Source organism: Chanodichthys erythropterus, chromosome 6 (assembly GCF_024489055.1).
Source record: "Chanodichthys erythropterus isolate Z2021 chromosome 6, ASM2448905v1, whole genome shotgun sequence".
Classification (NCBI taxonomy): Eukaryota; Metazoa; Chordata; class Actinopteri; order Cypriniformes; family Xenocyprididae; genus Chanodichthys; species Chanodichthys erythropterus.
This window is the reverse complement of record NC_090226.1, coordinates 5,618,840-5,642,439: the sequence shown is the minus strand read 5'-3', so window position 1 is coordinate 5,642,439 and position 23,600 is coordinate 5,618,840. Positions and strand designations below refer to the sequence as shown.

The 23,600-nt window shown below is 35.4% G+C and overlaps 1 protein-coding gene across 12 annotated transcripts in view; it reads left to right on the top strand.

The window, feature by feature from the left end:
• Positions 1–23,600, top strand: part of LOC137021427 (inter-alpha-trypsin inhibitor heavy chain H4-like) — a 52,689-nt gene continuing 29,089 nt past the window's right edge. The window contains exons 1-27 of one of the 12 annotated variants that reach the window (XR_010895323.1): positions 4–838; positions 1,324–1,487; positions 1,706–1,810; positions 2,099–2,261; positions 2,371–2,481; positions 2,595–2,723; positions 3,601–3,717; positions 3,836–4,004; positions 4,192–4,302; positions 4,826–5,007; positions 5,169–5,348; positions 8,733–8,860; positions 8,950–9,134; positions 9,717–9,755; positions 10,553–10,588; positions 11,373–11,408; positions 12,171–12,209; positions 12,691–12,741; positions 12,851–12,952; positions 13,073–13,241; positions 19,633–19,756; positions 19,840–19,918; positions 20,018–20,084; positions 20,273–20,370; positions 21,926–22,003; positions 22,871–22,975; positions 23,259–23,287. Coding sequence is in view for 6 of the 12 variants with exons in the window: in XM_067387830.1 (XP_067243931.1) it covers positions 710–838; positions 1,324–1,487; positions 1,706–1,810; positions 2,099–2,261; positions 2,371–2,481; positions 2,595–2,723; positions 3,601–3,717; positions 3,836–4,004; positions 4,192–4,302; positions 4,826–5,007; positions 5,169–5,348; positions 8,733–8,860; positions 8,950–9,134; positions 9,717–9,755; positions 10,553–10,588; positions 11,373–11,408; positions 12,171–12,209; positions 12,691–12,741; positions 12,851–12,952; positions 13,073–13,241; positions 19,592–19,643 (2,397 nt within the window). In the remaining 6 variants the exon portion in view is untranslated. Of the gene's footprint in view, positions 839–1,323; positions 1,488–1,705; positions 1,811–2,098; positions 2,262–2,370; positions 2,482–2,594; positions 2,724–3,600; positions 3,718–3,835; positions 4,005–4,191; positions 4,303–4,825; positions 5,008–5,168; positions 5,349–8,732; positions 8,861–8,949; positions 9,135–9,716; positions 9,756–10,552; positions 10,589–11,372; positions 11,409–12,170; positions 12,210–12,690; positions 12,742–12,850; positions 12,953–13,072; positions 13,242–19,591; positions 19,757–19,839; positions 19,919–20,017; positions 20,246–20,272; positions 20,371–21,925; positions 22,004–22,488; positions 22,620–22,870; positions 22,976–23,258; positions 23,288–23,600 lie in introns of those variants that run through there. The other 11 variants (XR_010895321.1, XR_010895325.1, XR_010895322.1 and 8 more) reach the window with 11 other exon arrangements.

Below are 23,600 nucleotides of genomic sequence, written 5' to 3'. Positions count from 1 at the left end.
CCCCCTCACCTCTATGGTCGTCACTAAGCCACAGGAAGATGAAGTGGAAGTTGCCGACAACAAAACTGAGGATTTCTTACAAACCTTATTAATGAAAGTGTGCAAACATTTGAACTTTAACAAAAGAGCAAAGTCCATTTTATGCAGCAAAATAAAAACGACGACAGTGACGGCAATTATGTGAAAAGTTATGTACGAATATATTAATCAAGCTTTGCATCAACTTCATTTGTGCATCCTAACATGTATCTGATTCTGTATCTGAACTTGAATAGATTCAGCTACTGTATTTATGTATTGTACAAGGTTAAGACCATTATTTATTATTTGTTTTTGAGTGTTTTCAATGGAGGTTTTACATTTTCACGGAAACATTTTCATGAATGTCCATTGTTTAATTTTTTACTGGGTCCAGCAAAAATGGCAATCTATAGGAGTAGAAAAATAAGAGCCTTTGTGAAATTATTGATGATGTATTGATTTTTAATATTTTGTTGTAGTTCTATTTGGTGTTAAAATGTAATCTTATAGGTACTTGTTGTTGTTGTTGTTGTGAAGTTTGTAAATGTATTTTTAAAATTTCGTTTCTATTTCATATTTATAAGTATATTGCTTATTCTGTTTTACATGTTTGTAAAGCGCATTGGTTTTGTACCATATAAGGACTTGTTTAAAAGGGGCAGTGTCTGTGTCCTGCCTTTGATAACCAATGGCTTCATTACAGTGGTCTGTTTGGTGTTCTTTTTCCATTTCTTCTCAGATCACCATGGACAAAGCTGCACTGAGACTAACTTTGTTTGGCCTTCTGTTCACTTGTGTCAACTTGGCTGCTAACAAGGTAAATCAAAGGGTTACAAACAAAAAGTGTATATGGGGGAAATACTTTATTTCTCAGTTTTCTTGACTTTAAAAGCTGTTATTCTTCACTAGTATATATTAAATTATAAAGACAAAAAATACATTAAATATTAAAGGTAAGAGAGAGGTAAGCAAAAAATGCAACAAAACAAACTGAATACACCCTTGGACATATCAAATCTGTGTAAATTGTTCAATGTTCATTTGTCTATTTTTTAATTCCCTATTCAGTCTCTCAATATTGAATTGAAACTGATTCGCTTTTGCAAGGGGCTCAAAATACCATGTAAATAACTGAGGAGAAAGTACACATTAGTGTGTTTGGGCTTGTTTTGTTTTCTAAAGTCAATACGTTTGACATCTGTTTGAGTGTTTTTGCTGTATTAGCTGGTTCCATTAACAACAATATCAATCTGTTCTATAAGCCTGGCATGAGAGCACTGATACTTTATCACTTTAATACAGAAACAAGATATAGATGTTTACAGCTTCCACATTAACTCTACGATCACAAGCCGCTACGCTACCACGGTCATCACAAGCCGTGTGAAAAACAAGTTAAATGAATCTCAAGAGGTCCGTTTTGAGGTCAAGATACCCAAGAATGCATTCATCAGCCAGTTTAAAATGTAAGGAAATACCAAGACGAAATCCAAAGCTTTAAAATATTTAACAATAGTAACTTTTTCGTTCACTCATATACTATTAACATATGAACAGCCAGACTTGCCTAATGTACTATTGTTAACTTTTAACAATACATTTTAGTGCATTTATTTGAGCTATACCATTTGTCTAATAACCCCAGTTCCTGATTTTCATTGCTGATTATGTACTTTCACATTAGGACCATAGATGGGAACACATATGATGGAGTTGTGAAGGAAAAAGAGGAAGCTCAGCAGGAATACTGTCAAGCAGTATCTCGAGGAGAAAGTGCTGGACTGGTCAGGTACTTGGTATTTTAAAAAGAAGATGATTCCTCTAGCTCAAATGGTAGAGCATGGTACTAGCAATGCCAAGGTCAAGATTCCCAGGGAATGGATGGACTGATTTAAAAAAAAAAATGTATAGGCTTTCCTTCATTGCAGTATAAGCCACTTTGGTTAAAAGCATCTGCCAAATGGATAAATGTAAAATGTAAATAAGATATCATTTCTTTAGCATTAAATAACATTCCATTTAGATTGATAAAAATGTATTTATTTTGGGATTATTAAATATTCTATTTCTATTTCAGTGCTGTTGGAGAAACTTTTGAAGACTTTAAAACATCAGTGAGAGTAGCTGCTCTCAATAAAGTGACCTTTGAGTTGACCTACGAAGAACTGCTAAAGCGGCGCCATGGCAAATATAAGTTATTCATCAATGCCCAACCGATGCAGCCGGTGGCAGATTTCAAGGTATGAAAAGAAACAAATCAAGATTGTTATAATGAAGATTTGTAAATTATTGGATTTTTATTCATTATAATGAAAAAGAAAGAAAAATGTACATTTTTATTTTGGCTAGATTGACGTACACATCCATGAGAATCCAGGAATTTCTTTCTTGGAGGTCAAAGGTGGTCTGAACACTAAGGATCTGACTAAAGCTGTCAAAACCACCAGAGCAGAAAAAGATGTAAGAAATAAATATGGAAATGAAAATAAATGATAAAAAAATGCAACTTCTTGCTTGAAAATGTTAATATGATGAAATATATTGTGAAAACTTCTGCCGTTTTGCAATCTTAGGCATGGGTGAAGTTCTACCCAACTCGTGATCAGCAAACAAAGTGTTATGATTGTAGTGAAAATGGTCTGAACGGCAACCTGATCATTATGCATGGTGTTGAGAAACTAAAACAAAGTGGATATCTGGAGGTATGTTGTGAACTTGGTGCTCTTCAGTCACTTTTTACCGAAAAATGTTGAATTTTTAAAAATCACAGATTCATCGGAATGGTATGAAACTTGGTGACTTTTATGGCATTTGGAATGTGATCACAAAAAACACACACATACACAATTATATACTGTACATTCAAATGAATTGTTTGGGGTATAACAATACAGCAAAAATGAGTCAGAAGACTGAAATAAGAGGATAAAATCTAAAAAAAAAAAAAAAAATTATAAAACTTGACAAAAAGTAGTATTTGAGAATTTCTAAATATACATTCAAATCCACAACTTAAAAGTAAGTAATTTTGCCTTGCAACATAATAGGGAATTCACAAGCCTCTTTATAGGAAACTATACAGGCATCTAGTGGTTACACCATGGAATTACATTATTTTCTTTCTTTGTGCTCACCAGGTGGTGCTAAAAGAATTTGAGGGAAAAAGGCCAAGTCTCTGTATTCATTAGAATTACTGCATTAATTGAAAAATAAATAAATAAATAAATAAATAAATAAAAATAATTTTTAAAAATATTTTTAATGGGGGAAAATTTACCATAATTATTGCATAAATATTTATTAGTATCATAAAATTCTCTCAAAATACAAAATAAACCAGAAAAAAATATTATTGAACAAAAATATATTACATTTCAGGTTTTCAGTCACTTTTGACTGGGAAGAGCACAAGTTTGACTCCCAAAATGAGGAGCACCAGAGGGTTAAATTTAAACTCACATGTTCATGATGACAATTGGAAAGTGTTCACACTGACAGCAATTTACAGCAACAAAACGACCTGAAACATTCATTTTTAGTAAGAACTCTCTCTCACTTGTCACCTGTCCTCTTTTTCAGGCATCAAATGGCTACTTTGTCCACAACTTTGTACCTACAGATATTCAGCGCATTCCCAAAAATGTGGTGTTTATCATTGACCAGAGTAGCTCCATGTCAGGCATAAAAATGTCGCAGGTGAACTTCAGTCATTTCTCCTTTTGTGTTTAACTTAGTGAATTGTTGAATCCTACAATAAAATATTTGTATTTTTCATATAGTTATGGCTTCATAAATTGGAATCATTATGTTTTAGACTTGTTTGGCAATGCTGAAGATTTTGAGTGACCTTGCAGAGGATGACCACTTTGGATTGATTACATTTAGCGATAAAATTAAAACCTGGAAACCTGAACTTCTCAAAGCTACTAAAGGAAATGTGGAAGAAGCGAAGATGTTTGTGAAGGGCATTACAAGTGAAGGATGTAAAGTATTCACCATCAGCCAATTGAACAAAAGCATTTTGACATGATTGACATGACATGATTTCAATAGTAGCATAGCTGTAAAGCAGCTAAAACTGATCAAAAATATTACACCTACACATCCTAGACTTAAAACCACCCTAGTTTAACTAAATTACCATTATTTGTAACATTTCTTTCCTTTCAGACACAGACATAAATGCTGCAGTGCTAAAAGCTGTGGACATGATCAACAAACACCATCAAGAAGACTCTGCATCCATCCTGATCCTGTTGACTGATGGAGATCCCACTACAGGCACAAAACAACTCATTCACTCATGCACACACACTTGTATATTGATAGTTTAGGGTTAAATACTGTGCATATGGACGTAGGCCAGTATGAGCTGTGCGTGTAAACCTCACTCTCCTGACGCTAGAGACTGCGGTCTTTAGCCTCCCACCTCCCATGCGAACGGGCCCGGGTTTGCGGCCCGCCTGGAGCAGGTGGTGTGAACTGGAGGGGCTACATTGGTGCCGTCACCCAGATGGGAGTGAGGTTTAGGGGGGTGAGTATAACGGACGTAGGCCGGATGAGCTGTGTGTATTAACCTCACTCCCCTGATCTCAAGAGGTGCTACACATAGATACTCTACCTACAGTATTTACTGTATTACAAATGAAGTCACTTACACACATCATTTTTTTTCCTGAAAAGATTGTGCTATGTATACTATGATCCAATAGTCTATACTAAAATATCCAGGAGTATGCATTTAGCAGTAAGATGTCCACTTTTCTTCATCGCCTAAAACCATCTTTCTTTTTTTGGTGAAAAGGTGAGACCAACCAAGTGGAGATTCAGAAAAATGTGAAAAAGGCCATTGATGGAAAATTTCCTTTATACTGTTTGGGTTTTGGGTTTGATGTCACCTTTGAGTTCCTGGAGAAGTTGTCACTGAAAAATAACGGTGATGCTCAAAGGATCTATGAGGATTCTGATGGTGATCGACAACTGCAGGTCAGATTTGAAAAAATAACTATTTCTGGGTTAGCGACTTGGGTTTGAGTCCAGCTTGGGTCATTTCCCAATGTGCCATTTGCTGTTGCCAGTGTTAAACATGCACTTAACTTAAATAGTGGAAATACAAGGATATATACAGAATTTTTTTTTTCTGGTAGGACTTCTACAAGGAAGTGGCCACTCTGCTCTTGACTGATGTCCACTTTAAATACGAAGGAGTAGCCGATTTAACCAAAAACACTTTCAGCCGCTACTACAGTGGTTCTGAGATTATGGTGGCTGGTCGTATCATTGATAACAGTTTGGACAGTTTCACCTCTGAAGTCACTGCATCATCGGTAAGATAACCACTACCCATCTTAAGACCTACCTTTTTTTTACCCAGGCTTTTTATGACCTACTTTTATTAGCCTGTATTGTATTCTACTGTGTCTATGATGTGTGTGTGCTGTTATGTTTTTGTATTCTGTGATGCTAATTGAATTCTATTTTGTTATTTTTTTAAATTCTTTTTTATATTACTGTTTTGTTTGCTTGTAAGGTGTCCTTGGGTGTTATGAAAGGTGCCGTTAAATAAAGTGCATTATTATTATTATCCCTTACAGCAGGGATGGGCAACGTCAGTGTGCCGCTGTCCTGCAGAGTTTAGCTCTAACCCTAATCAAACCTGAACAAGAATCCAATAGAATTCTTGATATCTGTAATTGTTTTTTAACTAGTGAAATGTCACTATAGGCTGCCATTCAAATTCAATTGCTGATATCAAGAACTGATTTCTTACTAGTTGAAATTTCACATATCAGAAATACAATTCTTACTAGTAAAAATCAAAGTTTTTGATACCAAGAATTCAACTGGCACTAGTTGAAACGTCAATTCTTGATATCAACAATTGAATTACTGAAAATGTATTGTATGGAGATAGAAAAGGTATAGTTTAGTTAAATTACGGTTATAACTTATATTGTGTTCTTGTTTTTATCCACTATATTACTACAAGCCATACAAGCCTGTTGTACTGTCTGAATAGGGTGGCCATTTCCATAACACCAAAAAGGAGGACACTTTGCGGCATTTAGTGAGGCAAGAATAATTGCATAGGACTCTGGTGTACTCGCAGCAACAATGTACTCGTAACACAATTTTTTCGATTATATCGATGGTATCATGATACAGTGATTCTGAAAAAGCCTACTCTATTCATTGCCGGACAATTTGATGTAGACCTAACAGAAGAGGCAAAAAAGTGTTTGTTCACAGTATTTGTATTTATTCAAGACATTGTGATGTCTGTTTCAGAAATGTCTTGCAAAGTGCACAGTGCCTGAAAACATAAAGTTTCTGGACTTCTGGAAAAAAAATAAAATAAAAAAAATAATCTGGCAGACTGGCACAGTGCCAGAAAACATAACATTTCTGGACTTCTGGAAATAACAGAAATACATAAACAAATAATGAATATAAAAAATAAAAAAAATACACATTTCAGTTCTTAACAAAGAAGTTCACCCTCTGCAGCAGCTCAGACGACAAGAGCACCGAATCGGCATGTTAAAGGTGCTAAAGAGGATGTTTTGTTTTATACATTTTTGCAATATTACTTGAAACTGTCTTTACTAACTGATAAAAGACTATATATTAGGTGCACTGAAAGGAATAATATTAATATACATCATCTGTGCACGAGGTAGGGCCTTAAAAACATCAGCCAATCGTTTACGCGATTGGCCCTCTGGCTTGTCAATCACTGCCATGACGTTCCTTGTGAGAGCTCCAGTAACTTTCCACACTCCACAGGCGCTGCATGCAATGTTTTTGTCAGGAGACAGGAGTAACAACTGCAGATTATGAGTTACCTGCGGTGAGTCCGACATAATGAATCCATTAACACGACACAGCGAATTCTCGAAAGGAGGGGGGGTTGTTCTTACGCATGCGCTCATTTCAAAAACTCAGTAACAGTCTTTGGTTTCTCAGTCGACGAAAAGATCCTCTTTATCACCTTTAACGGGATGATATGAAGTAGACAGCACGTTGAGGCTTGTTTACGTTTTAACCAATGATATATCAGATATTCATTTGACACCGCTTTCAGCCAATCGTTTGTTTGACCAGAGATCTTACGGCATTAGACGCTATGCTGCTGCGTTCTAATAAAGATTCTACAGCAGTTTTTTTTTTAGGCTGATTCAGCGCAACTCCAAAAAGGAGGACAAATGAGTGTCCGGCTTGAGGCTGCGCCGGACGCCGGACAGGGGGCTTAAAATCCGGACTGTCCGGCCAAAATCCGGACATGGCCACCCTACGTCCGAATGATGGCCAAAACTATACAAATGAGTTTTATGATGTTTATTGTACTTCACACAAAAGTTGAAGCGTCCGTTTTCACTCTAGAAAATCACTGTAAAAGCTTAATAAACAACACAGTGGAAGTGCATTCAAATATTATCCATAAACTCTCTCTTTCCCTTGTATTATCACCAATAGCGAAGAACACAACACTCGTTACAACCCCTTTGATCGCAGTTGCATCGCGGTTCCCCCGCGTTCCCATTTCTCCGCCCGGAACGCGATTTCTACCGCGGGAGAACAAGCCCCTGCCCTCGCGGTGGTCTGTGCACACCACTGAGCTGGATCACGAACGGTTTTTACTTGTATGTCCTTGAGTAGCACATTTTTAGCACAGTCTCTGTTTTGTATTGTCCCTTTCATTAAGCATTCCGGTGTGAAATGATTCGCTCACATAAACGAATTTCGGCAGAACTGAGGGAGCATTTTCCTGGAAAACCAAGTTAATCCACCTCGTCTTCAGTGGCTCAGATTTAGGGAGTAAATGGAGAGAGCTATGTGGATTAATCCATCCAGCTATAGAACACCTAAAACGCTTGGGAGACATTCTCATCAGTGCAGCAATGGCAGACTCACTGAGAACGCGCTCAGGGTGGTTCTATGTTCAAAAAGCAGTGTCTTTCAACACTCGTGGGCGGGGCCTGTGGCTTTTGTGGCATCACACTGCTAGGGATCTGGAAACGGCTTGTTCTGAGACACTGCTTATGATTTATGGGGATTAAAAAAAAGGAGTTGGTGGATTTTTATCACTATAGGGTGGTTGTGTACACACACTGCCAACACACATTTATGTCCAAACACCATGCAAAAGTAAATTTTGCATAATAGGTCCCCTTTAAGGTCCCTGCAGGACAGTGGCACTCCAGGCACTCCCTGTCGTAAAGACTAACATTTAAAGGGAATAGTTTGTCCACAAATTCTGTAATAATTTACACATGCTCATGTCTTTCCAACTTGTAAGCTATTATAATATTTAGGTTGTTATTCACTCATAATCATGATGAGAATATACTTAATTCTCCTTTTGTGTTCAATGAAAAAACAACAACATCAGAATAAGTTTGGAATGACTTAGTGGTGAGTAAATAATGACAGGCATTGTCATTTTTTCCCTGTGCGTTATTCCTTTTAAATCAGGGTTTTGATCAGGGTTCCTCAAAGCCAGCACTGGAGGGCCACTGTCCTGTTCAGTTTAGTTCAGACCCTGATCAAAAATGTTCTATCTCTGAAGACCTTGATCATCTTGTTCAGGTGTGTTTGATTAGGGCTGGAACTAAACTCTGCAAGGCAGTGGCCCTCTACGTCCAGATTTTAGGAACCTTGCACTAGACCATGAAAATTTAAACTTCTGACCTTAATTTTCTCTGTTTCAGAAAAAAACTAAGATGGTATATCATATTAGTGTACCTATACAGAAACTAAACAGTGACAGATCTGGACAGGAGAACTTTACTGAAAGATTATGGGCCTTCCTTACAGTAAAGCAGCTACTGGAGAAAGAGTAAATATACATTCTGTACTTCTTTTATCTCTGTATGTATGAAACATAGCATTACTGAATATTCATTTGTGGATTTTTCTGTATGTCAGAGTGACTCTACAAGGCCAGGAAAAAGATGATGCAAAGAAAAAAGCCCTTGATCTTTCTCTGAAGTACAATTTTGTCACACCGCTTACATCAATGGTGGTCACCAAACCACATCAGCAAATCCAGGTTGCCCACAAATCCAGAGAGGGAAAGAAACCAAATATGCATACCCAACCAACATCATCAAGTAAGATAAAATAAAGAAAAAGAGCTGTTGGATATGTAATTGTTTTATGAGAATAATCTTCACACCATGATATTTTGCTAGTGACCCAGGTGAAAAAAAAACAAAAGTAAATTTCTATAATATACTTAAAGTGCTCTATTTTCGCACACTAATTTTGTACTTAATATACTAAAAATTCTTCTTTAGTAGTACTTAAGATAATCTTAAGAACATCTAAGTGTACTGAAATGTGATATTTTGAGACACCATGAAACTAAAATGTGCTTTTAATATACTATCTCTATATTTAAAAAATATATTTAGATACCATTTATAGTATAGTTCAACTTTGATCACAGGAATGAATTACATTTTAAAATCTATTAAAACTGTCAGTGTTGGTTGCAGGCAATGATAGGAAAGTCAGGATCTATGTGCAGCAATACTTTTAATAAAACAAAACTCAAAATAACTCAATACACAGGCAAACAGGAACAGAGCAACGCAATAAAAACTAACTGAAAACAGAACCTAATCGTGACAAAAACAGAAAAATGTTTGCAATGAAAAATTGTAATGAAAATCATTTTAAATATCTTACAGAATCGGATTGTGATGGCGTTAGTATGGGACAAGGAGGAGGTACTGTATATCATTTCCCTTTCTATGACTGTTTTTAATGTGACACTGAAATCCCTACGCAAACTTATTCCTAATTCAATTTACTTTCATTATAGCCTCCTGAGACCCATAGATTTTTTTTTTTTTTTAAATCATTACATTGTATAAGTCTGAATTTTTTCTTATTAATATTTTATGATATGTCTTATGTAGAGGACACCAGGAAAGAAAATGAAAACTAGACTCTATAACCAAAACAATGTTTTTTTAATATTACATTTTTCTATTCAGTATATCAGTAAATTTTTAGGTTCCAGGCTATATTTTCTATAACTTGTCCTCTGTAAAACATTATTGAGAATAATGTTGGAAAAAAAGATGTTTAGAAAATGTCTATATTTTGCATTTTTGTATGTATCTAGTGCCTGCATGTGATTTTTCATGAGTATATTTCCATATTTCCTTTCATGATCTAATTTCCATGCAACATCATCATATTAGAATGATTTCTGAAGGATCATGTGAAACTGAAGACTAAAGTAATGATGCTGAAAATTCAGCTTTGACATCACAGGAATAAATTACATTTTAAAATCTATTAAAACTTTTAATGTTGGTTGCAGGGAATGATGGGAAAGTCAGGATCTATGTGCAGCAATATTTTTAATAAAACAAAACTCAAAATAACTCAATACACAGGCAAACAGGAACAGAGCAACACAATAAAAACTAACTGAAAACAGAACCTAATTGTGACAAAAACAGAAAAAAAAAAGTTATTTTAAATTGCAATGAAAAACCTTTTAAATATCTTACAGAACTGGATGATGATGGTCTTATGGAGCGAGGAGGAGGTACTGTATATCATTTCCCTTTCTATGACTGCTTTTAATGTGACACTGAAATCCCTATGCAAACTTATTCCTAATTCAATTTACTTTCATTATAGCCTCCTGAGACCCATAGATTTTTTTTAAATCATTACATTGTATAAGTCTGAATTTTTTCTTATTAATATTTTATGATATGTCCTACGTAGAGGACACCAGGAAAGAAAATGAAAACTAGATTCTATAACCAAAACAATGTTTTTTTTTAATATTACATTTTCCTATTCAGTATATCAGTCAGTTTTTAGGTTCCAGGCTATATTTTCTATAACTTGTCCTCTGTAAAACAGATATGTTGGAAAAAAAGATGTTTAGAAAATGTCTATATTTTGCATTTTTGTATGTATCTAGTGCCTGCATGTGATTTTTCATGATTATATTTCCTTATTTCCTTTCATGATCTTATTTCCATGCAACATCATCATATTAGAATGATTTCTGAAGGATCATGTGACACTGAAGACTAAAGTAATGATGCTGAAAATTCAGCTTTGACATCACAGGAATAAATTACATTTTAAAATCTATTAAAACTTTTAGTGTTGGTTGCAGGGAATGATAGGAAAGTCAGGATCTATGTGCAGCAATATTTTTAATAAAACAAAACTCAAAATAACTCAATACACAGGCAAACAGGAACAGAGCAACACAATAAAAACTAACTGAAAACAGAACCTAATTGTGACAAAAACAGAAAAAAAAAAAGTTATTTTAAATTGTAATGAAAATCATTTTAAATATCTTACAGAACTGGATGATGATGGTCTTATGGAGCGAGGAGGAGGTACGGTATATCATTTCCCTTTCTATGACTGCTTTTAATGTGACACTGAAATCCCTACGCAAACTTATTCCTAATTCAATTTACTTTCATTATAGCCTCCTGAGACCCATAGATTTTTTTTTAAATCATTACATTGTATAAGTCTGAATTTTTTCTTATTAATATTTTATGATATGTCTTATGTAGAGGACACCAGGAAAGAAAATGAAAACTAGACTCTATAACCAAAACAATGTTTTTTTAAGATTACATTTTCCTGTTCAGTGTATCAGTCAATTTTTAGGTTCCAGGCTATATTTTCTATAACTTGTACTCTGTAAAACAGATATGTTGGAAAAAAAGATGTTTAGAAAATGTTTGTATTTTGCATTTTTGTATGTATCTAGTGCCTGCATGTGATTTTTCATGAGTATATTTCCTTATTTCCTTTCATGATCTAATTTCCATGCAACATCATCATATTAGAATGATTTCTGAAGGATCATGTGACACTGAAGACTGGAGTAATGATTCTGAAAATTCAGCTTTCATCAAAGGAATAAATTACATTTTAAAATCTATTAAAACTGTCAGTGTTGGTTGCAGGCAATGATAGGAAAGTCAGGATCTATGTGCAGCAATACTTTTAATAAAACAAAACTCAAAATAACTAAATACACAGGCAAACAGGAACAGAGCAACACAATAAAAACTAATCATGACAAAAACAGAAAAAAAAAGTTATTTTAAATTGCAATGAAAAACCTTTCAAATATCTTACAGAACTGGATGATGATGTCGATGTTATAGAGGGAGGAGGAGGTACTGTATATCATTTCCCTTTCTATGACTGCTTTAAATGTGACACTGAAATCCCTACGCAAACTTAGTCCTAATTCAATTTACTTTCATTATAGCCTCCTGAGACCCATAGATTTTTTTTTTAAATCATTACATTGTATAAGTCTGAATTTTTCTTATTAATATTTTATGATATGTCTTATATAGAGGACACCAGGAAAGAAAATGAAAACTAGACTCTATAACCATAACAATGTTTTTTTTTTTTATATTACATTTTCCTATTCAGTATATCAGTCAAGTTTTAGGTTCCAGGCTATATTTTCTAACTTGTCCTCTGTAAAACAGATATGAGAATAATGCTGGAAAAAAAGATGCTTAGAAAATGTTTATATTTTGCATTTTTGTATGTATATAGTGACTGCATGTGATTTTTCATGATTATATTTCCTTATTTCCTTTCATGATCTTATTTCCATGCCAAATTTTTACTCACATTTAGCCATGGCACCATTACCAAGTACAACTCAGAAACCTGTGACAACCTCTCCATGTATGTGGGTTTTATTTATGTATTAGTTTTATCTTGTATAGTGCATCTGCTTTTCATCTGACATCATATTTCACTATTTTTGTTTCTTCTTTCTCTTTTGGTACTTCAGTGAAGAGCATTAGGATTTTGAAATCTTCTGGTAATGCTAAGCCACTTTGTTACGATGTTCCTCTTGCTCAGAAAGTCAGACTCCTACAAAATGACGTATCAGGTCAGATATCCAGCGTGTTCTAGTACAGTTTAGTTGAATGAACAGTATTATTCCATTGCTTTTATTTTTTCTTTTCTGTTTAAGCACAATCTCACTGTGATGTTTGTATATACTCTGCAGAGTTTTCTATGAATGGGCAGCTTGATTCAGAGAACGGCTTCAGTCAGATTGCAGTTCGTTACAAAACGCATCATCTGCTGCTCAGCACTAGTGAGATTTCCTACTTTGATGGACAGGACACTGTGAAGTTTTCATGGGATCAAGTTCCATGGGATCAAGACCACCATGAGTAATATGCTACACAACTATAAAAAATACATATTGTGTTCAATGTTAATTTGAGAATTTACATAATGTTAATACAAAATAGTTTATAGCTCCTTTTAACACTTTTTAACTCCTTTATTTTTGGTGATATTGAGGTAGAATTAATTTATCAGTTAAGGGCCAGTCACACCAAAAACAAACCATAAAACAAACTACAAACTATAAAGAGTATTAACCTAGACATTATTAAAAACATTATTTTAGTTTTTTGTATCAATAATGTGTGCCTTTTACCCCATGAGGTAAAATGCCTCCCTCGCCACCTCATATATTTATACGATTTTTAAACAAAATTAACCACTTTTATGATTTATTTTCACACAAAATCTGTTGCTCAATCAATGTTCAATACAAACGTAGATATTTTTCTGAAATCATACACTTTGAGACAGTGGTGGACGAAGTACACAAATCAAGTACCTGAGTAAAAGTACAGATACGTATCATAAAATATTACTCAAGTGAAAGTATTTAGTCCTCCTTTTCAATTTTACTCGAATGAAAGTACTTGATTTTTAATGTATGTTACGTCCCTCGTTAATTAGATGTAGTTTGTCTAGGAATATTATCAGACATAACAAAACAGTGGCATGGGTGTATAAATGGCAGTAACAGGATGGCAAAAGGAAAAAAAAAAAAACAGACAAACCAGCAGTTTCACTGCAAAGTTTTAATTTCAGTAAATATAAGTGAAGTAATATAATAATAAAGTAATAAAGTAGATATTTACAATATATACAACGTAACAAGAATGAACAAACAGCAAAAGGTCTGGAGGAGAGGAAGGAGTGAGAGAGTGGAGCTTAAATCAAAGAACTGAATATAACCAAAAAAAAAACTAACTAAAGTTAAAGAACTAAACTAACTAACAAAAGAAAAATGCAGAAAGAAACATCTTCAATATTCAAGACGCTATAACTAAACCACACTGTCTAACCAAACAAAACATACAAAAATAGCACCACTCTTTAAGGCTAGTGTGTCTAATACATATTTTCTTCTGCGTGTGTAAATGTAGGTCGCGACCTGCTTACCTGACTCGCAACCTCTCCAGCCAGGCTACATAGCTTTAAAACAGGATATGAGATGAAGGTTCCACGAGTACAGCAGTCATAAACAATCGGCATCTTAAATCAAGCATGTATCGAACACACGAGCACAAACAAACATAAGCACGCCCAACACAAGAGAAACTGACCCAACTGCAAGATAATAACAGCAGTAAAGTCCCAAACACTGATCAGTCTCTCAGACTGGTCTCTCGAACGAGAAAACCATCCTCACAGAGCGTGTCCTATCTCCCCAGCCCAGAGCTGCCGCCATTGAAGTATTAAGCTGCTCACAAACCGCTCCGTAACCAGCGATTGGTAGCGCGATCCCTGACGTCAGACCCTTACGCCAGCAGATTGACGGACGGATCGTCCAATCAGAAGTCACACCTGAAATGGAGTACAGACGTATGCTGCGTTCCAATTCGCCTACTTATACTACGCCCTAAAAGTATGTACTCTTTCTGTGAACAAAAAGTACTTACTTTTGAGTGTGTAGCAAAAGAGTAGACAAGCTTTGGGACATACTAACACGTCATACAATCGCGTCAATTCTCTCTGTCGCATCCAGTCACCGTAAATTGCCCTGTCAATCATCTTACATCCTCCACATTTCATTTAGTTAATTTCCTACCGTATCGTAGAGAAATACAGCACGTTGATCTGCAGTCGCGGGTCTTTCATGAGGAGAACTCTCCTCATATTAATGCATAATGATGCATTTAAAAGTTAATGGCCATTCGGATCTTTATAAAAGTCCACATTGGTATTTGCAGATGAAAAATAACACGGGTAACATTAAATATATATTTTCTATCAGGTTAAACTGATTATTAGTCACTCAAATCTCTCAGCGTCGATCGCGCGTATCCGCCATGTTTTGTAGTTTTTTAACACTTTTTACTCGTGTTTGTAGTTCTGAACTGAATCCTCGTCCAATGCGCAATGGGTTGTGGGCAATATTAGCCTTTATAGTGTGCACGGATCCACACTTCAAAAATCTACCGGAAATAGTAGACCATCCGGGGACTTTTGGCATACTCTTTTCAACATACTATGCTTTGGGACACACTTATTTTAATCTCACATACTATTTAGGATGGATAGTATGGACATTGGAACGCAGGGATGCACACATATGCAGCGACATGAAAAAAAACAAAAAAACAATTACATAGCGCAGCGTACGTAACAATGTACTTGAGTAAAAAAGTACTGATTGATGAATGTTTATTTTGTAATTTTATATAGGCCACTTATATAATTTAATTCTCTATATTTTATATAATCCTATTGCTCAAAAAAAATAATTATGAATAATTATGAATTGTCAAATAGCCAGCACTATTCAGCATGGATGGAAGATTAGAGGATGCAGATACATAGGCTAATATGTAATGTTTGACAAACAATATAAAAACCAATGAAACATATAGGGCTAAATACATAATATTTAAAGGTCCCCTTGAACATGTTTTTAAAAGATGTAATATAAGTCTAAGGTGTCTCCTGAATGTGTCTGTGAAGTTTCAGCTCAAAATACCCCATAGTTTTTTTTTTATTAATTTTTTTAACTGCCTATTTTGGGGCATCATTAACAATGCACTGATTTTCACTGACGCCGCCCCTTTAAGAGCGAGCGTGTTCCCTGCCACATGAGTTGTTGACTATATTACAGCGCATTTACAAAGTTCACACAACTAATATAACCCTCAAATGGATCTTTACAAGATGTTCGTCATGCATGCTGCATGCATGCTTCGAATTATGTGAGTAAAGTATATATTTGGATGTCAACGTTTTATTTTGAGTGAGTTTGAGGCTGTGTTCCGTGGCTAACGGCTAATGCTACACTGTTGGAGAGATTTATAAAGAATGAAGTTGTGTTTATGAATTATACAGACTGCAAGTGTTTAAAAATGAAAATAGCGACGCTCTTGTCTCCGTGAATACAGTAATAAATGGTGTAACTTTAACCAACAGTAGCCTACATTAGCAACATGCTAACGAAACATTTAGAAAGACAATTTACAAATATCACTAAAAATATCATGATATCATGGATCATGTCAGTTATTATTGCTCCATCTGCCATTTTTCACTGTTGTTCTTGCTTACCTAGTCTGATGATTCATCTGTGCAGATCCAGACATTACTGGCTGTCCTTGTGTAATGCATTTGAACACTGGCATATGCAAATATTGGGGTTACGTAACAGTCGGTGTTATGTTGAAATCCCAGTGTTTTCCGGAAGTCTTTTAAACAAATGAGATTTATAAAAGAAGGAGGAAACAATGGAGTTTGAGACTCACTGTATGTCTTTTCCATGTACTGAACTCTTATTTATTATTATAGTTATTTAACTATGCCGAGGTAAATTCAATTTTTGAATCAAGGGCACCTTTAAAAAAAAAAAAAAAAAAAACAATCTGCAGCAGCAGGGAAGATGAATGTGCATGTGTTATTTTAATTTGTGTTAGAGTTGCACAATTCAGGATAAAATGAGAACCAAGATTTTTATTTGTTTATTTCAAATAGAAATCGTGATTCTCCAATGATTCTGAATAGACAACTAAACAAAATTGTGTATAATTATTTACTAGAGGATAAAATATTAATTGCTACAGTCTATTTAAAAATATTTAATTTAAAAAATGGGTTTGAATAAATGATTTAATGACTCATAACTATTTCACTTGTTTCATTACTGGATGAATCAGTTTTTGAATGAATCATTCAATACATTTTAGCAGTCAGTTGTCGCCTCCTAGTGTCGTACCGATGTAATCAATACAACTGTTATTTGAATCGCCAAGTTAGTTTTAAAATGTGATTTGAAACAGCGGACAGTTATGACCTAAATATGATTTTCAGTTACAATAATTAATCCTAAAATTCAACATTAGTAGGCTGACTTACTTTTCACCATCAGTCGCGCACGCACTCAGAGGATCCCCAATTCTTGCCTAATTTTCAGTCAGACTTGTAAATTCATTCACTGGAGAGTGGAGACTCGCTCTGAACGGATCATTGAATCAGTGAGTTGTAGCCCCGCCCCTTTTCAGCGCTGCGCTCCGGTTTCCCCCGGCGATTACACTAAAGGTTGGGCTCAAAAGTGTTTCTTACAACTTGTCAAATTAACCTAATCCATGGATATTGACATGCAGTCATGAGTCATGTTTCCTGACATTTATATGTGCCTGATTTGACGCCGGGGAAATACATATAGAAAATCTGCCTGTGAATATTTGATATAACTACAATATAGGTAGGTTTAAATCCGCGTAATCACTTATATCAATGTTATATCGTCATATTGTCCAGCCCTAAAACATATAGTTTTATAGTATAGTTTTTGTTTGTGTTGTTTATTGAAAAACACCCAATTGCAGAATATAAGATGGAAAATATTTAATTGATGAGTTGTCAACATATATAACAATACAATATATACGGTATGATTTTACCTCAAAATCCAACATTTTGACATAAAATGATAACTGCAAATCCATGTTTCTCTATCTGGAGTCCAGCTGTTTCTGTGAATTGCAGTGATCCATTTACTTCTTTTTTTTTCTGTAGCTTTCGGCACTCTTTAAATATATACCTCAGGTTTTGTGTCAAAGCTATCTGTACAGTCAATCACAAAGCTCTTTCCCGTTATGGATGTGTTTTGTGTGTTTTTCGCGACATTCGCGCTGAAAACCAATGCTGCCACTCAGTCTTTGTGCAAATTGTGCCACTCAGTGGGCGTGACTGCAGTCGTAACGGTCGACGGTGATGTCACATGCATACCTTCTATAAGGTCTATACGATCAGTCCAATTCGCGAATGAATTGTTGATGTGATTTGTGAACCGATTTAACAGGATGATTGAAAAGAATCAGTTTGTGCACGAATCGGACACTGCTTTTGTGTCTCTGAGCATGTGACGATGTATTCATTTTAAAATAAGGAATAACGATATGTTTTATGAAATGTCGTGGAGTAAAAAGTAATCTTATGCTTTGGAATGTAGTGAAGTAAAAGTTGCTCAAATTAAAAATAGTCTACTCGAGTGAAGTACAGATACTTGAAAAATGTAAGTACAGTAACGAAGTAAAAATACTTAGTTACTGTCCACCACTGCTTTGAGAGTAGTGAAAAGCATTTTTTTTTTCAGGTGTGCCTTTAGCCCCATTGTACTGGTTAAATTATATTATTTATTTATTTTTATTATATATATATATATATATATATATATATATATGGGCAAAATAGTAAAACTATTATAAAAATGAAATGATATAAGCTTTCTTGACAAAAAAAAGGTATAATTTAGGGCTTTGGGTCATTTTGACCCACAAGGGAAGGATATTAAAGGAAGTGAGGAGAGGAGGAAGGTAAAGTTTGTGGCCCGCCCATCTCTGGAACTCGAGTAGGCCTATTAAAATGATTTCGTGAGTTTCCCTGCAGTAGTAAATACAACTTGAGAGGTGTTCATGTCCCATTTCCGACTAGGAAACTTGGATTTATGATAATTCTGATAGCTTGTGAAGGCAGCATAAATGCTCAAACTCTTTAAAGAAGAATGGATTCTGATTGGCTGTCAATGTTTTTAAATTTCATTAGATGGGAAAAAAAATCTTTCACAAGTGATTCCAATGACATCATTCCTCTGTGTTGTTTTTGCTATAGTATGTTGTATTTATGTTATAGTTGTGGACTTCCCTATTCTCATAGAATTAGCCTTTCGCCGAGCCCCGCCCCCCTTAGTTACTGTTGCTTTGTCCGACAAGCCGTGGCGCTGTCACTCCACACGCAGTGAAAAATACATCGCGGAACAAAGAGGATACTGACCACACATCGACAGACAAGACAGAGCAGGTTACTTATGATATTAAACAAAGTCCCAGCTTTCAAACCGTGTAGTTATTAAAGAAATTCAAACAATAAAAACTGTTTTGTTGCTCTTTAATGTGTCGTGACCATGGTCATGACAGATTGCTAGATCCTCAGCTCAACTGCTCGTAAAAACCAATCTTCTCTTCCTATTAGTCCATGAACATGAGAATGAATGTTGTTTCAAACGCGAAAAGACGTCAATACACACCACTTTTCAAGTTTAACTCCACCGAGGTTAATCTTTTAACTACTGGCTGCTTTGTCGGACAAAATGGCGGAAGCGGCGTTCTGATTGGTTAGATTGATTGTCAATCAAACTCCTGGCGAAAGGTCAATCAGAATGATTATTAAAACTTTCCCATTATCTTTAACGTTATAGTCATCGACCATGGTGTGAACAGCCCTTTACTCTGTCAACAGCGTGTCTGTAATGAAATGGACTTTACCATGGGGAACATACGTGTTGTCATTCTTCATAAGAAAGAGGAAAATTTTCTGTGGCCTGCAGTTTGGCAACAGCCAAAAGATTCCACAGGAATTTTAGGTAAGAGAGTCATTAATCAATCATTTATATACAATATGAATCGATAATGAATATGAATGAATAAATTATGATAATATTTTAAGGGGAAGTTGATATTTCATATGAGGAAATCCCAGGATCACAAACTTTAAAGTTAAAGGACAAGGAAGTGAAGACATCTTGGTAATCAATTAACATAATAGTTGAACTTCCATAAAACTGTATTTTATGTTTTTTAAATAGATTTTTTAAGTAGGCCTAAGTGTATCTTGTTAATTTCAGGGTGATGGTGACGGACTACAGATTTTCTTTTGCTCCGGTCATTGGATGTTGGCTCGTACCGTTCCAGGTTGTTGCGCAGCGGGAGCTGTCTGACTTCACTGTCACTCAGTTGTAGAGTTCAGACAAATTTACTTAAGAATTTTCTTGTCAGTTTTCATGCTGACCTTAAAAAAATGTAATCTATTCTTTAAATAAAAAGTGTTGAACAATATGATTCTCATCTTTGCCATCATTTCCCTTTGCTTTATGGTGCAGGAACTACCACTTAATTAATGTTCTCTATTCCTTGGGAAGCGTTCACCTGAGTGGAGAGGGGGCCGGCGCGCTGCTCAAACAATACACAGACTCTGATGGTAAAGCAGCGGCAGCTCCGTGTCCTGTGTTTTATTAACATTTATACAACAGTTCTGTCTGGTTCTCGAATCTGATTGGCTGATAGCCGTGCGATATTTCAGTGATAACTGCACTCCTCCTACCTTTTCTCAGTTTGTATCACTCCGCTTGAAGTGACCGTCATGGCGGACGAGCAAATCCACCGTAATTTTTGAGAATACTACTTGCACCACGAACTGTAGTTTTAATAGTTTTTTTTTAGACGAGAATGTAGTTGTTTAGACCTGAAATATGTGATTCATATTTAATAATAGTGCCTATTTTACAATTTGTTTTGACGTTTTCGGAGATGTGAGTTCCAGGGCGTCAGCGGCTGTTCAGGGGTCATGTAAGCGCCGAGAACTGCTTCATCTCGCCCAGAGCTTTGGGGATTTACCGCTGGCACTTATAGTGGTTAAACATGAGACATAATTCAATTTGAGTACATAAAAAGGGCAATCTTTGGTCTTATTAATCTATTATTTGTTCCAGAGCAAGTCAAATTGTGCTATGTTAAATTTGATAATTAATGTTACCTTACCTTAATGTTACCTTACATCCTTACAAACAGACTTTTAAATTGAAAGGAACTTTTGCAAAGGAAGTTGTTATTGCGCTGTGGTGTTATGGATGTTTTGGAAAATTCTGATAGCTGTAAAAAAGGACAAATACAAGATCGCTTTCCTCAGCGGACATTCAAACAGACTTTTATAATTGATATAATTGTAACGAAGGGTCAACAGAGTGCGGATCCATTTGCAGCTTTTTATTAAAACACAGCAGTGTTTACAAACAAGAGCAAAGCAGTACCGTAAACAGGGACAGGCAGGGGTCGAGGCTGGCAGCAGAGAATCAGAGTCGGGTCACAGGCAGAGATCAAGACAGGCGGCAAACAAACACAGTCCAGGGCACAGGCAGAGATCGGGGTAGGCAGCAAAGGTTCAGCAGAGAGTAACAGTCCAAGTAACAACGAGATAACAGTCCAGGGAATAACGCTCAGAAATGACCACCGTAGCAAATCAAGACTTTGCGATGTATGAATGCAAGTGTGTGTGTTATATAGGGTGTGTGTGATGCCGTGCAGGTGTGTGTGCAATCAATCGCAGGAATGAGGGCCTATGGGTAATGGAGTCTGAATGAGATTCAGTATTCCAGTGATGGTTCCCTCCGGCGGTCCGGAGGATAAGATGAGGGAGCCACATTCATGACAATAATATTATGGAGATGGACTTGAAGAATGAATGTAATGCAATATATCAGACCGGTAATACTCTCTCTCTCTCATACTGTACAAAATTCAATGAGTTTCAATGAAGCGACTCAATGTTCCTTCATTACTAGTTCTAAAGTGACGTTTTAGAATTAGTAACGGAGACTTGGTCTTGGACTATATTGCTTATTCTGTTTTACATGTTTGTAAAGCGCATCGGTTTTGTACCATATAAGGACTTGTTTAAAAGGGGCAGTGTCTGTGTCCTGCCTTTGATAACCAATGGCTTCATTACAGTGGTCTGTTTGGTGTTCTTTTCTTCTCAGATCACCATGGACAAAGCTGCACTGAGACTAACTTTGTTTGGCCTTCTGTTCACTTGTGTCAACTTGGCTGCTAACAAGGTAAATCAAAGGGTTACAAACAAAAAGTGTATATGGGGGAAATACTTTATTTCTCAGTTTTCTTGACTTTAAAAGCTGTTATTCTTCACTAGTATATATTAAATTATAAAGACAAAAAATACATTAAATATTAAAGGTAAGAGAGAGGTAAGCAAAAAATGCAACAAAACAAACTGAATACACCCTTGGACATATCAAATCTGTGTAAATTGTTCAATGTTCAGTTGTCCATTTTTTAATTCCCTATTCAGTCTCTCAATATTGAATTGAAACTGATTTGCTTTTGCAAGGGGCTCAAAATACCGTGTAAATAACTGAGGAGAAAGTCCACATTAGTATGTTTGGGCTTGTTTTGTTTTCTAAAGTCAATATGTTTGACACATGTTTGAGTGTTTTTGCTGTATTAGCTGGTTCCATTAACGACAATATCAATGTGTCCTATAAGCCTGGCATGAGAGCACTGATACTTGTACACTTTAATACAGAAACAAGATATAGATGTTTACAGCTTCCACATTAACTCTACGATCACCAGCCGCTACGCTACCACAGTCATCACAAGCCGTGTGAAAAACAAGTTAAATGAATCTCAAGAGGTCCGTTTTGAGGTCAAGATACCCAAGAATGCATTCATCAGCCAGTTTAAAATGTAAGGAAATACCAAGACGGAATCCAAAGCTTTAAAATATTTAACAATAGTAACTTTTTCGTTCACTCATATACTATTAACATACGAACAGCCAGACTTACCTAATGTACTATTGTTAACTTTTAACAATACATTTTAGTGCATTTATTTGAGTTATACCATTTGTCTAATAACCCCAGTTCCTGATTTTCATTGCTGATTATGTACTTTCACATTAGGACCATAGATGGGAACACATATGATGGAGTTGTGAAGGAAAAAGAGGAAGCTCAGCAGGAATACTGTCAAGCAGGATCTCGAGGAGAAAGTGCTGGACTGGTCAGGTACTTGGTATTTTAAAAAGAAGATGATTCCTGTAGCTCAAATGATAGAGCATGGCGCTAGCTGAAGATTCCCAGGAAATGCATGGACTGATTTAAAAAAAAAAAAAAAATGTATAGGCCTTCCTTCATTGCAGTATAAGCCACTTTGGTTAAAAGCATCTGCCAAATGGATAAATGTAAAATGTAAATAAGATATAATTTCTTTAGCATTAAATAACATTCCATTTAGATTAATAAAAATGTATTTATTTTGGGATTATTAAATATTCTATTTCTATTTCAGTGCTGTTGGAGAAACTTTTGAAGACTTTAAAACTTCAGTGACAGTAGCTGCTCTCAATAATGTGACCTTTGAGTTGACCTACGAAGAACTGCTAAAGAGGCGCCATGGCAAATATGAGTTATTCATCAATGCCCAACCGATGCAGCCGGTGGCAGATTTCAAGGTATAAAAAGAAACAAATCAAGATTGTTATAATGAAGATTTATAAATGATTGGATTTTTATTCATTATAATGAAAAAGAAAGAAAAATTTACATTTTTATTTTGGCTAGATTGACGTACACATCCATGAGAATCCAGGAATTTCTTTCTCGGAGGTCAAAGGTGGTTTGAACACTAAGG